The 20,308-nt window shown below is 39.0% G+C and overlaps 1 protein-coding gene across 5 annotated transcripts in view; it reads left to right on the forward strand.

Annotated features, from left to right (window-relative positions):
* SLC4A4 (solute carrier family 4 member 4) overlaps positions 1 to 20,308 on the forward strand; it is a 419,170-nt gene that overhangs the window by 291,573 nt on the left and 107,289 nt on the right. For all 5 annotated transcript variants that reach the window (XM_069091658.1, XM_069091663.1, XM_069091665.1 and 2 more), the window contains 4 exons: positions 4,548 to 4,635; positions 10,351 to 10,505; positions 11,066 to 11,179; positions 13,843 to 14,017. In XM_069091658.1, the coding sequence (XP_068947759.1) occupies positions 4,548 to 4,635; positions 10,351 to 10,505; positions 11,066 to 11,179; positions 13,843 to 14,017 (532 nt within the window). The remainder of the gene's footprint in view (positions 1 to 4,547; positions 4,636 to 10,350; positions 10,506 to 11,065; positions 11,180 to 13,842; positions 14,018 to 20,308) is intronic.

The following is a 20,308-nucleotide window of genomic DNA, read 5'->3' on the forward strand; positions in this document are numbered from 1 at the left end:
AGAGAGAGAGAGAGAGAGAGAGAGAGAGAGAGAGAGAGAGAGAGAGAGAGAGAGAGAGAGAGAGATTTTCATAGCACAGGGATTGATTTTTATCCTTCTTTGTATCCTTGTTGCTTAGCACATGGCTGGGACATAGTAGCACATAATAGTTGCTTGTTGACAGATTGACAAACTGATTGCCTCATGTAGCCACCTGAGATCTCTTGCCCTTGCACTGGCAATATTGATTAGAACTTTAGTGAATATATTTATATAAAGATGAGATGCTCACCCTAGGGTAATTAGCACCAAAGCTGCATTAAGATAGAGATAGCTCACATCTAAATAGTATTTTTAAAATTTACAAAATTCTTCACATAACCACATATATAAGGTTCTGTTGTGGGTGAATTTAATGTTTTATTTATTACAGAATAGGGACTTGTATCTGGACCCATTAACAGGATGTGAACCAGCAGATAAGAAGAAATCCATTTACAAAATGCATTAGGGAAAATGGCAGGTGTTAGGTATGTTTCCATTGCTGCAGCACATCTGGTGCCTTTGTCCCCCTGCCCCAGGTGGCTTTCTTCCCCCACCCAAAGCTGACAGCTGGCACCTTGTTCTAGCTTACACTCCTTGCAACCCTTTCAGGGCTTGGGAAATAAGACTAGCCCTGTCGGTTATTTCTTAATGTGATTCCTCTCTTTCTTAAGTGGTTAAAAATATTATACTTGTGAACTATTCAAATCAATGCCCACTCACATCAGGAAAAAAATCGATTTGATTGTCAAGAAAAGCATTCTAAGTTTAATTTAGCTTTAGTGTTAGAAGTGCTAAAATTCGATTAAAATAATGACTTCCTTCATGCATGAACAAGCTTCCCCTCATGCTAGCTGCTATTGCCATTTCAACCACAGTGATAATCCTGGAAAGTGAATCTGTGACTTCACTGGAGAGTTGATTTTATTTTTTTTTTTTGGTTTTGCTTTTTGGAGGGAAATTGGGGTTAAGTGATTTGTCCAAGGTCACACGGCTAGTATTTGTGTTAAGTGTCTGAGGTCAGACTTGAACTCAGGTCCTCCTGACTCCAAGGTCGGTGCTCTATTCACTGTGCCACCTAGCTGCCCTGAGAGTAAGATTTTAAGTTCATCCACAGGAGATGACTCCTTATAACTCACTTTATTCTCAGTAGACTCAACTTTCAAACCCTTTTACCTCCTTAATTTTTTTCCCCTTTTGGATTGGTCTGAATGGTGCTTTAAAATTTACTTTTGATTAAACATGACTTCTCCTAAGAAAGAGAGGGTTCTTAATCTTTTTGGGGTCTTGGGCTCCCTTTGGAAATCTGGTGAAGCCCATGGACTCCTCTCAGAATAGTGTCTTTAAATGCATGACATAATATTACAAATGAAACTAGCTATAGTTATAAAAATAACAAAAAAGTAATAATAATTGCTAACTTTTATAAGCTCTTTAAAGTTTGCAAAGCACTTTACCTATATTTTCTCATTCATTCCTCACAACAACCCTGGGAGGTAGGTGTTATTATTATATTTCCTATTGCAGAGATGAGGAAACTGAGGCAGACAGAGGCTAAGTGACTTACCCAACATCAAATAGTAAATGTTTGAGGCCAAATTTGAACCCAGGACTTCCTGACTCTGGGTCAAGTGCTCTATTCATAGGGCCGCTGAGCTTTTCCTGGACCTCAAGTTAAGAACACTTTCCCTAAGAGGTCTAGTTCAGTTCTCTGGCCTTCTCTGGCACCCCACACTTTTTTTTAAAGCAACCATGGTTAAGTGACTTACTCAGGGTGACACAGCTAGTAAGTGTCTGAGGTCAGTTTTGAATTCAGTGCTCTATTCACTACACAACTTAGCTGCCTGCCACCTCCTCCAGCTCTTAATGGCACAGGGAATCTTGGGAAACCAGCATATTCCCTGTCCTGTTTTCTTGCCCCTGACTATGAATCTAGTCATTGGAGTCAAGCCTGGTGTAGGGTTGGCAAATATTACAGTTGTTATCTGAGGTCAAGGATGAAGCCACCATTATTGAAAGACGATTTGCTAGTTGGATCAGCATTCCAGAGTCCCAGTTACATACCTAACTCTCTTAGTCTGGTCCTTGGTCCCCTTTTTGTTTTGATGTCAGATCACAGTGGGCAGCTCAGCCATTCTCCTGGCTCATGGTGAATAGCTTCTGATGTTTAAAAGGAAGGAAAAGTGATTAGTATGGGAGCCATGTTCCTGCCTCTGAAGAGCTCACAGACAGGGCTTGATAACAACAGCAGTTCTTTAAGCATGTCCATGACTTTGGGCTTCTCAAAGTATCTTTGTATACGTTATAATGTCTGATCCTCACAGGAGCCCTGGGAGGTAAGTTATGGTAGCTATTATTAGGCAGTATAATATAGAAAAAGGAACCAGTTCTGCCATTTATAAGCTGTGAGTTCTTGGGCAAATAGCTTACCCTTGATGATTCTCAGTTTTCTTATCTGTCAAATGGTTATAATGATACTTGCATAACCTATCTCTAAGAATAGCTGTGAGGTTCAAAGGAAAATATGCACAAAAGCCTTTAAATCAATAAAACATGATGAGACTCATCATACATACATGCATATATATATATATATATAAACATATATGTTTATATTTTGTTGTTCAGTTGTGTCTGACTCTTCGTGGCCCCATTTGGGATTTTCTTGGCAAAGACACTAGAGTGTTTGTGCCATTTCCTTCTCCAGCTCATTTTACAGGTGAGGAAACTGAGGCAAAGAGGGTTAAGTAACTTACCCAGGGCTCCAAAGTTAGTAAGTGTCTGAGGCCAGATTTGAATTTGAGAAGATCAGTATTCTTGACTCCAGCTCCAGAACTCCACCCACTGTGCCACCTAGCTGCCCTTTTAATTTATATTACTTTATTTCTCTTTCTATTGGGTAAAATAGAATAATGTATCCTGGGGAAATGAGGCAGGGAGCTCTCAATCTCACCTTTGGTGTTATTATATCTTATCTAATATTCTTTTCCAGTTACAGGAATCAGGGCTGGAAAAGACTTCATAGACTAACCTTTTCATTTTAGAGATGAGGAGATTGAATTCTAAGGAAGCAAAGCATTGGAATCAGGATTCAGATCCCGGCCCCTGATTTCACATCCTTTGATTGTCTGTCTCACTGTTTATCTCACAATGTCTCTTATAGATGTACCCTAAAGTTAACAACTGATACGAGGCAGAGGGACATCTGAAACTCAACATGCCCCCAAACTGAACTCTCTTTTCCCCTATACCGAAGATTCTTAAACTTGGGTTCTTAACCAAGCACCTTTGCCTGTCTATCACTCCTGGACTGCACTCTCTCCTCAGCTTCTTGGAATCTCTTTCTTCCCCCAAGATGCAACTCAGAGACCACTTTCTACTTGAGCTTTTGAACTGTAGTGCCTTCCTTCCCATAACCCTTTGTTGCTAACTACTGAATATTTATTATATTTATTGTCTCAATGTATTTGTTCTCTCTATATATCATGAAATATGCTGATCATCTTCTTTATTTATATGTAAACTTATTCTAAGTAGGTATTGTTTCATTCACTGTATTTGTATCACCAGTGCCTGGCACATTATACATGCTTCAGAAAGGCTCATTTATTGGTTAAAGGTTTGCAAAGCACTTTGATTATGATATATTATTTGATCCTCATAATAATTCTGTGAAGTATTGAAGGTGTTATAATCAACTTACAGATGATACAAGTGACGTTCAGGGACATAGTCCTGATTCCTTGTCTAGAACTCTTTGTACAACACCATGCTTGCAACACCATGGTAGATGTACCTTAACGGGGGCTAGTCTTCGGGCATTTTTAAAAGTGTTTCTGTTACAGTAAGCTATGGGCATTATCTGGAAAATGGGGTTAGAGAGAGCAATGGTCGCAATCACAAAGGAATTTTAACTCCCTATGGAGTCTGGCATATTTACTCATTTTTGACAATTTCTCCTATTTTTCCTCTCTTGTCAAAATAAGGCTCACTTAATATGTGACTGGCTTCTACTGAGCACATCTCAGTAGAAACATTTCTCAAACACACATAAAAGATCGTTTTCTCACTGCCCATATTGGGTCAAGAGAAGCTAAGGAAAGCTGAGGTCACTGAAGCCTCACTCAGGACTCTGCCTTCTAGATTTTGTTTATTTGGTTCTGAAAATTCATAAAAGCCTAAATAATTGGATAAAAAGAGGAAAGTTTAAAAAAGAATGGTGAAGTGATTCAGAAAGGGAAGCCCTGTGAGACAGCTTCGTATGCCTCTTCTGTTAAGTTGGCCTTTGCCCCAGTATAAATCTTGCAGCCAACTGTTATGTTTCCCAACTATGAAATAGAATCATCTGTATGACAAAGACCCTCGCCCTGCTTCAAAAATGAAGATTTGGTTCTGGCCTTTTGTCTGCTGGAGTGAATAAATAGCTTTATGATTTCTGTATAATTTGAGTTTAGAACACAGTGTAATCTTCTGTAATTCTAATCATTGCTTCTCTCTCTCTCTCTCCTCTCCTTTTTTCCCAACAGGTTCCTGTTTATTCTCTTAGGTCCTAAGGGAAAAGCGAAGTCTTACCATGAGATTGGCAGAGCCATTGCTACTTTGATGTCTGATGAGGTAGGAATTTTGGGGGCTGGGGAGGGAGGGTAGACTGAAGAAGCATTCACTGCAGAAGGAGATCAACCTGGCAGTCAAGAGAACCTGGGTTTGACTGCCAGTTCCACCATTTAGAATGCATGTTAACTGGGACAAGTCAGTCTCTCTGGGCCTCCATTTCTTTATGTATAAAGCAAGGGAATATGCATTTGCATAATGCCTCCTATATACCAAGAACTGGGCTAAGTGTGTTTTATAAATATCATCTCACACGACCAATAAAATGATCCAAATGGACTAGATGTCTTAAGGTCTCTTCTAGCTTTTAGGTCTATGATTCTATAACCTGTGAGATTCTGAACAATATGTTCATACTTAAATAACAATCTATGCCTTATAAATGCTTTCCTCAGAACTGTTGAATGAGGCAAGTTATACCAGAATTATTACTCCTTTTTTACAGATGAGGCAACTGAGACTCAGAAACATGAAATAATTGGATTACAGTCTCAGAGCTATGGCATAACTCTGACTCAAAACTTGGTTCTTCCATGTCATAGTCTTTGGAGCAGGAAGGACTCTTAAAGGTCATTTTTTCCAATCCAGTTTTTTACCTAAGAAAGCTAAGGACCAGGAAAAAAAAATGCCACAAATGTATACACGTTGCTAGCAAGAAAGTCAGGATTCAAACCTGTGTCTTCTTACCTGACCCCAGTCTCTTTTCACCACACTATGCTGTGGATACGAAGGCCATTGGTTCATTGACTTTACCCCTTGGTTTAAACCTAAGATGTTATATTACTTCCTTTTAACTATTCCCCCCCCCCCGCCCCCTTGAATTCTTCTAGTTTACTTAATGAAAGCTGTGGTTTTCTTGGTATTTGTTGTTGTTCAGTCATTTCAGTCATGTTCAACTTTTCATGACCCCATTTGGGTTTTCTTGGTAGAGATAGTGGAGTGGTTTGCCATTTTTTCCCTCCGGTTTACTTTACAGATGTGGAAACTGAGGCAAAAAGGGTTAAGTGACTTGCCCAGGGTAACACAGCTAGTACGTGTCTGAGGTTAGGTTTGAACTCAGGATGATGAGCCTTCCTGACTCCAGGGTCAACACTCTATCCACTGCAGTGTCATCTAGCTGCCCCTCTTGATCTTTTACATGACATATTAGAGAATGCCACAAACTGAACTCAATATTTAAAATCAGTTTTTCAGACAAGGCCATATTTTATTTTCACATTAGTTTCTAAATCCTTTGTTGCGATGACAACTCCCTTTCCTTGTCTAAGCAATTTTAATTTCTTAAGAGTTATTTGCCTACCTCAAACCTCTTTGCATTTAAATTTTTGAAAAGCATAACTGTATTAAATTAATATTTCCTTTTTTAATGCCTTTTTTTGAAAACACATTTATTCTGAGAAACTATGTATTCTGACTTCTCTATTATTGCTTCAGAAATGACTGGCCTAAGGGAAAACACTAGATGAAAACCATTTGCTTAGGTAGTAGAAAGTCAATGTTTTGCTTTGGGTTTTCTTACCTTGTAAGAGCCTGTTATTTCTCTCACAATATCTGCACAGAAAGAGTGTAAATGAAGAAGAGAAATCTTTTAACACTAGATAGCAACTACTACCAGATACCCCTGAGTGCTTTGGAAATGACACAGGCTTGTGAGATGGGATGGAAGCCATAGGCCATCAAGATGTGATTCCATTAATTCTCATATTATACCAAGTGTCATCATCACCCCCCATTTGAAAAAAGGTGAAACTGAGATCTCGTTGATTTTAAGATCACATAGTGAGTAGGCAAGCTGCCCAAGGAGGCAGCAGGGATTAGTGGAATAAGCCTTTGATTCAGATTCAGAAATGCTGAGCCTTGGTTTCCTCAACTTTAAAATGGGAGGGTTATCTCTGAAATGGTTTCTAACTCAAATTCTCTATCATTCTATAATATTATCCCACAGACCACTAGAGTTATTTCTATCTGGTGACCAGTCTATATCACAGCCATTGTCTCCTGGCTTCTGGCTGGCTGATTGCTTGGTGTCTCTGTTTCTTCATGTGATCCTGCCCATTTCTTTCTGACAAGTGTGAGATTGTCTTGAGTGGCATTGCATTATGTCCCCTAGGGACCCTTGGAAACCTCAGTTGTTGTCCATCTGTACTTAAATGCATTTGCCTTTTGGGTTCTGTTTTTCTCTTGAGGGAGACAGATTGGCTTTATTACTATTCCCTTTGTTTCTTTCTATCTTTACTAAATGTTTCCATCATATCAAGACAGAAAATAGCTTTCCTGCTGAGGTGTAATATTGACGTTCTGAAGAAGTTTGTGGTTTGATCTCTTCTAACAATTTCCTGTTTATTTGCTAGCTCTATTATTTGTCAGTCTGGGGAAGAGAAGGATGAAGGGGTCACTTAATCCTAGGCTTCAAGAATTTCCCTGGAGTTTTAGAGCATTTTTAAGCTTTACAGCCTCTGAACAATCAGCTTTAACAATTGGAACCTCTACTAAGACTTAGGAGACATCCTATACGGTCTGTGGATAACCAAAAATAGTTCCACTGAGGACTGATGAAGTAGATTGATCTAGCAGGAAGGGCTTAAGGTAGCTCTAAGGGATAACTTCTGGACTATAAAGTTGTCAGATAAAGATAAGTGTTGCCAAAAGAAGTTATAAAATCAGCTCCTTTGGAGGTCTTTATAAATGAGATCAATACTTTTATTGTTGTTTACTCATTTCAGTCCTGTCCAACTCTTTGTTACCCCTTTTGGGGTTTTCTTGGCAAAGATAGTGGAGTGGTTTGCCATTTCCTCCTCATTTGACATGTGAGGAAACTGAGGCAAACGGGGTTAAGTGACTGGCCCAGGGTCACACAGCTATTCAGGTCTTCTTGATTCCAGGCCCAGCACTCTATCCCCTGCACCACCATCCAGCTGCCTGCCCTCTCTGCTTGCCAGATTGTCTGCTCTTAGAAATGTTTGGTTGTGATTTTGCCCAATGACAGAACTGTAGTAATAGTTAACAACCCTGCAGGGTTGTTTTAAGGTTTACCAAACATTTTCCACAGTTCCATGAGATAGATGGTACAAATATTTTTGTCTCTATTTTATGAATGAAGGAACTAGGGCAAATAACAGTTAAGTGATTTGTTTACAGGTACCCAAGTAAACACCAGAAGCACAATTTGAATATGGGCCTCCTGAGGGCTGTTAGTGCCTTTCCACCACACCATTCCAACTCTCTTTGTTAAAACCCCATTCCTTCCTAGCTCCTAATAAGTATAAAATTTGTCTCAGTACGCTTTCGTATTTCTGTTCTCCTTCTTGTGGACAACAACATTAGGTAATAGTCGAGGCTTGGCCTTGTTTTCAACGCTCTGCCTGAATTCCCTGCTGACTCACTAGTGATTGTTTCTTCAGATCTTTCCATTTCAGGGATAGGATTCTTACATATGCTTCTCCTAAATTTTTTCATCTGGATTCTTTAGCAAGATGTATAGTACAAATCCCTGGAGGTTAAAGGCATGGTACTCCTTCATGGCCTAGATAATTCAATTCAAGTCAGAGATCAGTAACCTCCCTCATGGTTAACTCTCTGTGACCCCATTTGGGGTTTTCTTGGAAGAGATACTGGAGGTATTTCTTTCTCCAGTTCATTTTACAGATGAGGAAACCGAGATAAATAGAGTAAGGTGACTTGGCCAGAGTCACACAGGTAGTAAGCATCTAAGGCCAGATTTGGACTTGGGAAGATGAGTGTTCTTGACTCCAGAGCCAGTACTCTGTCCTCTGGGCCACCTGGCTGCTCTAACCTCCCTCCACTGATATCAGTTTCAGTCTGTCTGTAATTTAATTTAATTTGATGTTCAGTTCTAGAGAATGATTTGACCCTGAGATTGAGCTCTTTAATGTCAGAGGCCGGATTTGAACCCAAGTCTAGGCCTCTTGGCTATGCCTACTCTTGACTACATGGTGCTATTACAACCCAGCCTCTTACCAGTGTAGAAGCATTTATTCATGAGTTCATAGAACAGCACGCGAAGACCAAGATAAGAAAGACAGGTGGTGAGTTCCTAATGAGAGTTTTTGACCAGAAAAGAGAGAAAATTGATATTAGAAAGATTATTCCAGTTGTAACATGAAGGATAATTTACAGTGGAGATAAATTATAGGCAAGAAAACGTATTGAGAGGCCTGGAAATGAGAGCCTAGAGAAGAGCAGTAGCAGTGTGAGTGTGTGAGTGGAAAGAGGGTGGCAGGTCTAAGGTGCATATGTGTAATGCAAAGGACTTGGGAACTAATTGGCTGTGGTGGGGGAGGAAAGGTACAGGCATAGCCCTCACATCTTTAAGCCTGGGTAAGTGGGAGAATGATGATAATCCCTCAAACAGATATGTAGCAAATAGGAGGAAGGCTGGCTGGGGACCTAGAGGAAGTTAATTCCTTTGGGTTTTGTATGTTGGACTGGTAATAGTCATTGGGTTTCCAGGTAGACATGTTCATCATGCCCTTGGAAATGGTCTTGAAAATGTGAGGCTGGAGCCAAGTCAATGCTGATTTGGGAGTGAGTTACATAGAGGGGATAAGTGAATATGGTTCAATTAGGAGAGAATAGTAGGAAGGAAGGAGTTTGTAAGCAGGGTTGTAAACGCCAGTGTTGAATAAGAAATGGAGGCAGCCAGATGGCACACTGGATAGACCACTGGGTCCAGAGGCAGGAAGACCCAAATTCCAATCTGTCTCAGACACTTACTGGCTGTGGGACCCTGGGCATATCAGGTTTTATCTATGAAACTAGTTTTCTTTCCACATGTATCTTTAATGTGACTTTACTTGCATGTCAATGCCATTAGAATGTAAACCCCTGTTTTCATTAATCCACTGGAGAAGGAAATGGCAAGTCACTCCAGTGTATCTTTGCCAAGAAAACCCTATGGACAGTGTTGGCATGCCGTGGTCTACGGGGTCACAAATAGTTGGACATAACTGAACAGCTGAACAGCAGGAACAAATAGGAAATCCCAATGGGACCATGGGGAAAGATGACCGATCTGCTATGCTGCATTGTACTTAGAGTTCAGCACTTAAGGGGTCCATAATTTCATTTGTGTGACTATTCTCTGTACTGACACAGAGTATGATTCCTTCCCTCATTTGTAGATGGTCTTTAGGAAATGCTCTGACTGAAAAAATTATGTGGCCAATCAATCGATCAACAAGCATTTGTAAAATACTCACTCTATACTAGCTACTGGGCTAAATGCTTGAGATCCAAAGGAAGGCAAAAACAGTCCTGGCCCTCAAAGAGTTTACATTCTAATGGTAGTGACAACCTGGAAGTAAAGTCACATAAAAGATACAGGTGGAGAGAAAGCTAGGTCTGTAGCCGAAGGACCTGGTTTAAATTCTATTTTTGTCGCTTACTACTTGTGTGACCTTGGCAAGCCACTTAAGAGCCATAAGCCTTTATTTACTAACATGGAAAAAGAAAAGGTCACACCAGATGGCTTGTGAGGTCCTTCCATGATCCTATGATCTGAAAATCTGCTAGACCCCTCTACTTTTTTGGCATAGCCTTTGAAATCCCAAGGTTACCATCATGCTAGGATGAGGCATCAGAATAGAAGATAAATGGAGAATGTTTACTGGGTGCCACATTCCCACTCCCCCTAATCTTGACATGATTTGAACTGCTTAGTTCTTATCCAAAACAATACCAATCTTATCTTCCCTACAGGTGTTCCATGATATTGCCTACAAAGCAAAGGATAGGCAAGACCTGATTGCTGGAATTGATGAGTTCTTGGATGAAGTCATTGTCCTTCCTCCAGGAGAATGGGATCCAACTATCAGGATAGAACCTCCCAAAACTCTACCTTCATCAGACAAAAGGTTAACATGTCAGGAAATTGGGGGCAGGGCACTGGAGTGGAGACTGGATTAACTATTTTGTTCGTTGTTTCCAAAATTACTGAGCTTGATGGGTTATTTCCATAAAATCACTCATACCTCTTGGTGTCTTGTTGGGGTACGTGTTTTTGCATTTCAGAGGAGAACTGCCAATTTCTACTTAATTAGTCTGAATCAGAGTTAGGGTCAGTTTGGAATTGTGAAAGATTTGAGCCCAGAAGACCACCTTGAAGGCTACTGCAGTTGTCCAGTTTTGAAATGATGAGGGTCTATACCATTGAGCATTCCATGGAAACCTTCTGAAAACCCCTGGGATAGTCCACCCGCCCTGCCACGTGCTATATGACTATTCTGGTCACTAGATGCTGGCTAATTCTAATGAGGATACTGTCTTCTGAAGACTGGTTCTGGCCGTATGGGGAGAAGTTAATTAGCATAAGGATTGTTTCTAGATAGGCTCATTTAGTCAACATGTGCTACATCTCTGAAGCAGAAGAGTGAATGCTGCTAATATTTCCTTGGGCTCTCTTGGTTTTACACAGGAAGAACATGTACTCAGGTGGAGAGAATGTGCAGATGAATGGAGACACCCCCCATGATGGAGGACATGGAGGGGGAGGGCATGGGGATTGTGAAGAACTCCAGCGAACAGGAAGGTGAGTGGTGGACGTAGCCAACACGAGTCCAGGCTTCGGTTTGCTGTTGTGTTCTTTCTCCTCCATAGCTGGGTGACTTTAGACAACTCACCTCACTTCTCTAAGCCTTGATTTATCTGTCAAGTGGGAAAAAATATTACTTGTACTACCAACTTATCGTGATCTTTTAAGGCTCAAATGTGAAAATATTCTATAACCACAAAGCATCTAAAATGCAAAATTATAATATTTCATATGTGCCTTTCACCCTTTTCTACTCTCTAAGAGATTGCACTCAGATCTCCTGGTTTCTGTCTCCACATCATCTCTTGTGAACATCCCTAGCTCTCCATTTGCACAACCACTAAACCAGTTCATTGTCTCTCATTTCCTCTTCCTAATTGCTGTCCCTGACTCAAGCTTCTCCCTGTTCCAATCTATTCTCTGCACACTTGCCAAAATTAATTTCCTAAAGCACAGAACTGACCACATGAGTCCTCTACTCAATAAACTTCTGTGGCTCCCTATTATCTCTAGGCAATAGTTGGTACTTTCCAATCTTCTAATGCATCTTTCCCTCCATACAATCTCCAGTCCTGCCATACTGGCCCATTTGCTATTCCTCACACATGACTCTCCATCTCCCCTCCCCATATCAGGAAGCTTCCTCTGTCCCCTAGCTGCTAATTCCTTTTCCCTGGAAGATCACCTCCCATCTCCATTGCATGTGCCTTGTATGCACCTGGTTATTTCCATAGTGTTTCCCTCTTTAGACTGTGAGTTCCTTGAGGGAACAGCTGTTTTAGCCTTTCCTTGTGTCTTGAATGCTTAGCACAGTGCCTTGCGCACAGTAGACATTTAATCAGCGTTTGTTGCTTGGTTGATGACTGACTTGGCTCACAGAAAAGAGTTGCTTTAAAATCAGTTGTCACTATTTGGCCTGAAGCTGCAGTTTCTGATTCCATTGGTTTGCCTTATGCTTGTCTTTCTTCCCCAACTTTTTCCAGGAACTGAATGCATTCAGATGGGGTAAAAGCTGACCTCAGACATTCAGTTGTGAAGTGAGGAATTCTCAGGGTTTGATGGGCTCTGTGGGAAAGATAATTCTGTCTCAAGGTCCATTGTGACCTTGCCTTGGTCTTGTCTTTTCTGAAATAAAAATTCACTTAACACTGAGAGCTGTATAGATTTTTTTCATTTTGGAAAAAAAGTTAAATTTTTATCTTTATTTTACCAGTTTGTTACAACTGTTGTTGTTCACCCTTCATTCTCCAAGAGGGTCAATGACATCAGGAGGGCGATGTCTTGATTTGTGAGTGAATTGAGTTTAAGTGAGGGAGGGCTGGGCAGAGTTAGCAGCCTCACCTTCCTTCCTCCAGGAGAATGGGATCCAGCCATTACAATAGGGCCTCCAAAAACTCTACCTTCATCAGACAAAAGGTTGTCTTGTCAGGAAATTGGGGGCTAGGTAAGAATTGAGGCAAGAGATGGCCTGGTTTGCCTTCCCAAAAGAACCAGTCTGAGAGGGAAAGACCATCAGAGTCCCTGACCAGAACAGAAACAATTGCTATTTACCCTCACTCAGAGCCAACAAAACCCGAACAATGACTGAATGAGGTTTGGGCTGGGACCTATTATTGGCCAAAAAGTGAGGAAGAAAAAAAAGAAGGAAAAAAGATAGACGGATGGATGGGCATATAGATAGATAAAGAACTTATGAACTACTTATTATATACCAAGTATTGCAACTATAAGAAAAAAAGATAGTTCTTCGAGCTTATGTTGTAATGGGAAAGATGAGACAGAAAGGGAAGTTAGAAAGTGAGGTGGGAGGAAGAAAGGAACCTTACAGGCAAAGCAGAGAAGAGATCTGGAGAGAGAAATGAACCATGTATACAAGAAACATGGTTGGGGTCCTCTAGGAAGCATTAATCTGGGCTAGAAAGTCCCCAATCAGGGAGGAGAACAGTGCCCCATCATGAGTGTTCCTAAAGATAGGAAGGCCTGAGGAGGGGGATAAAAATTCTGGAAAGTGAGTTGAGCTGGGAGTAGTAGATTGTTCCTTTCTCTCTGATCTAGTATTCATTTTCTATTCCAAAAAAATTTGATTGAATCTAAGCTATTAGCTCATTACCATTAGGAAAACATTCCCTCATACCAATAGATCTTTTCTATGCTGTGCAAAAATAAGTCAGATCTAATGACCCAAGAAAGAGGAGAGTTATCTACCAATTTTACTATTGCTCTGCCAATCTGCTAAGTATTAAAAGGACTATACAATCTCTGAGGTCCTTTCTAATCTAAATATTTTGATATCACTTGGCTCTTAGATGGTCAAGAAATAATATTTGAGTGATTTCCAAAGCCCTTATACCAGGGTTCTTGTCCTATGGTCCATGAACTTGATACTTAAATAAAAACATTTGATAGCTGTATTTCAACAAAATTGATTTTGTTTGCAATCTTATGGATTTTATTTTATTTATCTAAAAATGTTCTGAGAAGGGGTCCCCAGACTTCCACTTTAATTGTCAAAGGGATCCATCAGACAAAAGACATGGTGAATTTGTATTGTAGACAGGTTATCTGGTTTTATCTTACTCCTTTACCTCATTTATCACTCTATTTTTTCTTCCTTTTATTGTAATTTATTTTACATTATCACATGTTTTATTTCTTCCCAGGTTCTGTGGTGGATTAATTAAGGACATAAAGAGGAAAATACCCTTTTTTGCCAGTGACTTTTACGATGCTTTAAATATCCAAGCTCTTTCCGCCATTCTCTTCATTTATCTGGCAACGGTCACCAACGCGATCACTTTTGGTGGACTGCTGGGGGATGCCACAGAAAACATGCAGGTGTGTAGTAATTTCTGAGTCTACAAATAGCCAGCCCAGATTGCCTTCCTCACCCTGCCAGCTCAGGCAGGAGCAGATGGCCTCTCAGTCACTCAGCATGATTTTGACTTTCTTTTGCTGGATCCTGCTTTTGACTTTGCTTCTGTCCTGCTGCTGCATTTCTAGCCTTCTAGTGATGGCAAAAATAGCTCCATGAATCTGCCTTAAATTATAAGTCAGGGTTGGTGATGGTGGAGGGGTGGGGGTGGGGTGCTAGGGTAAAAAGGAAATGAGGAAAAAGCCTCCTTTTAAGAGCTGGAGCATTCAGCAGTCCTGGTTTTGTACAATGGGCTTACATAGTTCCCTTTTGCTTTGGCACTCGTAATTTTATGGAGAGTACCTCATTCTGTGCTCATACTATTTCTGCATAACATTATTCTAATTTCACAAATGAAGAAACTGAGTTATAGATAAACCAAGTGACTGGCCCAAGGTCACCCAGCAACTGTAAGTAAAAATGGAATGAGAATCTGGACTTTCTGGGAGATCAAAAATCTTTCTCGATTTGATTTACCAATCTAAACCGAAGGTGGACAATCACATCTTCAACATCCTTAAGACAATAGTGTAATGACAAAAGGAAAAGACACAATTGTGACCATACATACTGATTAAATATAATTGGATTTCAGGAACTAAGATTTTAAAAACATGATTTGAAAAATAGAAACAAAAATCTTCAAAACTTAATGTCACAAAAACCATAAGTACTACAGATTCAGATATGGTAACAATGGTTTATTGTAATATATACCTGGTAGTTAAATCTATGCCAAATGAAAGTTTTTCTTATCTATTAACTATTATTTGTGTTTTTAGGGTTGATATCTGCCTTAGCAAATAATACAGTATATATTATTTGAAATGTACATACATACATATATTTAGTATACTATATATAGTATGTATGTGTGTATACATATTTATAGTATAGTATATGTTACCTATTTGTGTGTATATTTATATCTATCTGTCTGTCTGCCTATCTATCTATTTATCTATCAATCTGTCAACTATCAATCAATCTATCTATCTATCTATCTATCTATCTATCTATCTATCTATCTATCTATCTATACCTATATCTCCTTGTTAAGATTTATTTATTTCTGTAGGATGTGCTGCAAAGCGTGTAACAAGGTATCCCAAAAGCCTCAGTGCTATTTTGAGCTTTAATAATAGTTTAATGTTAAGGCTTTTGCTATACCCTTTACAGTATACTAGTAAAGATATCTTTATAAAAGTGTCTTACTTTTTTGCAATAGGTACAGCATGTCCTAGAAAGTGTAGTATAAGTAGAATATTGCTAGCTATTATTTGCAATCTGAGTCATATTTTAAATGAAATTAGGCAGCATATTATTTAATCAAAATCTGCAGGAGATTATAAGACTTATTAAAAATGAAAGCTAGATGGGTTCTTTGGGCTCATCTCATCTAACTCCCTCATTGATTGGTAGATTGTTTGGATGTCGGCCTTTGTTCTCAAAGGACCTCACTATGTTAGGGTCAAGATACAGCGTGTCTGACTGTGACTCATCAGATCAATATGAGCTCAGAATCTTCTACCACAGGTCAGGCACATATAATCCACATGAACATTGGGTGTGGTAACCCCCTTATATTGCCAATAAAGAAACTTAAACCCCAAAATATGTTGGGCACATACATAGTCAGTATCAGATTCAGGATTAAAACTCAGGTCTTCTGTCCACAAATCCAGTGATATTCCCATCACACCATATGTACTGGTAAAAAAAAAAAAGATGTAATCTATCTTTCAGAAATTTCATTACATAAATTTTTTTCTTTATTTAAAATTTTTTAAATTAAATTTTATATTTATTTTTAGTTTACACCATTCATTTCCACAAGATTTTGAGTTACAAATTTTCTCTCCATCTCTCCCTTACACACCACCCCAACACAACAATCCCACTGTATACCCCTTTCCCCAATCTGCTCTCTCCTATATCCTCCCCCATACCCCTCCAACTTTCCAATAGGGCAAGATAGATCTCTATACCCCAGTGACTGTGCATATTATTTACCAGTTAAATATAATATATGTATATATTTATATATACATATATATGTATATATTTATATATACATATATGTGTATATATTTAAAGATTTGATTTTAAAAGTTTAAATTCCAGATTCTTTCCCTTCTTCCCTCATCACCCACTCTTACTGGGAAGATAAGCAATGCAATATAGGTTGTACATGTGTAGCTATGCAAAACATTTCTATAGTGAATATATTGTGAAAAACTGACCATATTTCCCTCCATCCTGATCTGCCCCCCACTTGTTCTATTCTCTACTTTGACCCTGTCCATTTTAAAAAGTGTGTGATTCTAACTTCCCTCCCCCCCAACCTGCCTTCACCTCCATCATCCCCTTCCTCATTCCCTCCCCCCCTACTCTCCTGTAGGGTGAGATACCCTGTTTAGTGTGTATGTCATTCCCTCCCTAAGCCAAATTCAATGAGAGTAAGGTTGACTCATTCCATTTTGCCTTCCTGTTCTTCCCCTCCATTTTAACATTTCCCCCTTATCTCTTCTATTTGAGATAATTTACCCCATTCTGTCTCTCCCCATCTCTTCTCATTTTATTCCTCTGTCACCTCTCAATTTTACCTTTTAAGTATCATCCCTTCCTATTCAATTGGTCCTGTGCCCTCTGTCTATGTATACCTGTACACATATATACACATTCACATATGTATTCATATGTCCATATACCCTCCTATATAGACATATATATGTACGTATATACATATATACACATTTCTATTCCTTTCAACTATTCTCATACTGAGAAAAGTTTCATCAGTTACAATTATCATTTTTCCATGTAGGGATGTAAATAGTTCAACTTTGATAAGTTTCTTATGATTTCTTTTCCCTGTTTACCTTCTTATGCTTCTCTTGCTTCTTGTATCTGAATGTCAAATTTTCTATTCAACTGTTTTTTTCATTAAGAATGCTTGAAAGTCCTCTATTCCACTGAATGACCATATTTTCCCCTGAACCCTGATACTCAGTTTTGCCAGGTAGGTGATTCTTGGTTTTAATCCTAGCTCCTTTGACCTCTGGAATATCATATTCTAAGCCCTTCGATCCCTAAGTGTAGAAGCTGCCAGATCCTGTGTTATCCTGATTGTGTTTCCACAATATTGAAATTTGTTTCCTGGCTGCTTGTAATATTTTCTCCTTGATCTGGGAACTCTGGAACCTGGCTATAATATTCCTAGGAGTTTTCTTTTTGGGGTCTTTTTCAGGAGGTGATTGGTGGAGTCTTTCAACCTCTATTTTGCCCTCTGGTTCTAAAACATCAGGGCAGTTTTTCTTGAGAATTTCTTGAAGGATGATTTCTAGATTTTTTTTTTTTATCATAGCTTTTAGGTAGTCCAATAATTTTAAAATTATCTCTCCTGGATCTGTTTTCTAGGTCAGCGGTTTTTCCAATGAGATATTTCACATTGCCTTCCATTTTTTAAGTTGTTTGTATCTATTTAATAGTATATTGATTTCTCATAAATTCACTAGCTTCCATTTGCTCCAATTTAATTCTGAAGGAATTATTCTCTTCAGTGAGATTTTTAGATTCTTTTTCCATCTGGCAAATTTGACTTTTTAAGCCATTCTTCTCCTCATTGCCTTTTTGAGCCTCTTTTGCCATTTGAGTTAGTCTGTTTTTTAAGTGTTATTTTCTTCAGTCAGGTTGTTGATTCTCTTTTTATGATTTTCTTGCATCATTCTCATTTCTATTCCCAATTTTTCCTCCACTTCTATTATTTGGTTTTCAAAATTCTTCTTAAGCTTCTCTACTGCCTGTAATCAGTTCATATTTTTCTTGGAAGCTTTTGGTGCAAGTGTTCTGACTTCATTGTTTTCCTGCCATTCCATGCTTTGATACTTTTTGTCCCCTAAGAAGGAATCCAAAGTTGGATTGCTGTGCTTTCTTTGCTTCCTTTGCTTGCTCATATTGCCACTCAATTACTTGACTTTTGAGCTTTTTGCCACAGTAGAACTTTGCTTCCAGAGAGGGGAGCTTTGTCCCAAATTGCTGGGATTCTCACAGCTGCTAGAGCTATTAGTTGGCTGCACTCTCTGATACCTTCACATGCTCTGGCTCACTGGTCACACACCCCAGGACCTCCACTCTAGACAGCAATCCAGACCCAAGAAGATTAAAGCAAGAGAGATTACCCCTCAGAATGATTGCTTGGTCCCCCTACAATCTGCAGGCCAGTTGCTCTGAAGCAGTCATGTGGCTGTAGCCGCTGTTCCTCAGCGGCTTCTCCCTCTTGGGGAAGAGGCCGGACCTCACTCACAGACCCCCTCTTCCCAAAGTCCACACTGACCTCTAACTTTGTCTTTGGCATTTGTGGGTTGATAATTCTGGAAACTGTCACAGCTGCTGGTGATGTACTCTTCCAACATCCCTCTAGTCACAGCTGGTCAGGGTGCCCTGAGGCTAAAACCGCAGGCTCACATGGGGCTGGGCTCTGCTCCCAGCAGACTGCGATGAACTATTCCTGTCCACCTGCTGGGTTGTATTCAGTGGGAGATTTGTTTCTTTCTGTAACTTTGTGGGTTCTGTAGCCCTAGATTTTGTTTAGAGTCATGTTTTATAGGTGTTTGAGGTGGTGATGGTGGGAGCACAGGGAGTTTTCCTGATTCTATGCTGCCATCTTGGCTCCTCCCCCACTGGATAAATTTTTGTAGCTTATAGCTTATAATTACTAGAGAATTCAGAGAATACCTTAATAAGAAAACCACTATTATGATTTCTTTTAATGAAACATAATAAAACAGATGAGTCAATTCATGTGTCCAAGATAATTGAGGCTAATGTGTGCAATCATGAACAGAATATAAAATTACTATGTAATAATAATAATAATAATAGCTAGCATTTATATAGTGCTCTAAAGTTTGAAAAGTACTTTAAAAATATTAACTCACTTTACCCTACCAACAACCATGAGAAATAGTATATAAAATAGTATTATTATGCCCATTTTATAGATGAGGAAACTGAGACAGCCAGAGATTGTGTTTTGCCCAGACTCACACAACTAGTTAGATATGCTAGACATATACACATATGCAGTGAGGTGGCACCATAGTGCACAGAGTGGCAGGCCTGGAGTCAGGAAAACTCATCTTCCTGTGTTTGAATCCAGTCTCAGACTATTACTAGCTCTCTGACCCTGGCAAGTCACTTCACCCTGTTTGCCTCAGTTTCCTCATATGTCAAATGAGTTGGAGAAAAATGGCAAACCACTCCAGTATCTCTGCCAAGAAAAACCCAAATGGAGTTATAGAGAGTTGGAATTGGAACCAGCTGAAAAATAACTGAATAGCAAATACATACATATATGTATCATATATATCTATTAATTATCAATTAAACTAAACCGATCTATTTATTCATTACCTTTTTAAATTCTTTTTAAATATTCATTAACTTTTTTGTTAATTAAATAATTAATATTAATAATATAAAATAATTATGTTTTGTTGAGGTAGTTTTCCCTTGTGTCAGAATAATTTCTCTTTTTTGATATTAACATTTTATTCATCACTTTCTTAAGCCTAAAAATCAACCAAACAATAAATCCAGCTCTGATATGTACTATTTGTCAGTTTCTAAGGTAAACATTCTCACAATTGTTTTACAATCAGCTTTCTTTTTTGAAAAAAAAATTTAGTATTTTATTTTCCCCAGTTACATGTAAAAACAATTTTAACAATTTATTTTTAAAACTTTGAGTTCCAAATTCTTTCCCTCCCTCCCTCCCCAGCCCTCTCATTGAGAAGGCACACAATTCAATATAGGTTATACATGTGTAATCATGCAAAGCATTTCCAAAATAATCATGTTGTGAAAGAAAACATAAACCAGAAAAAACTCGAGAAAAATAAAGTAAAAAAAAAAAAGTATGTTTCAAGCTGTATCCAGTGTGTCAGAACAATTTCTGAAGAACAACAACAAAAAAAAAACAAACCATTAAGAAACACAAGTAATTGTGTAAAGTGAACATTAAGAAATACAAATAGGGGTGGCTAGGTGGCACAGTGAGTAAAGCGCAGCCCCCCAGAGTCAGGAAGGACCTGAGTTGGGTTCCAGCCCGAGACACTTAACACCCACACAAAAAATACTAGCCCTGTAACCTTGGGCAAGTTACTTAACCCCAAATTGCCCTCCAAAAGGCAAAAAAAAAAAAAAAAAGAAAA

This window comes from Petaurus breviceps, unplaced genomic scaffold (genome assembly GCF_028583685.1).
Source record: "Petaurus breviceps papuanus isolate PSGF00001 unplaced genomic scaffold, PetGlider_PUasm1.0 126, whole genome shotgun sequence".
NCBI lineage: Eukaryota > Metazoa > Chordata > Mammalia > Diprotodontia > Petauridae > Petaurus > Petaurus breviceps.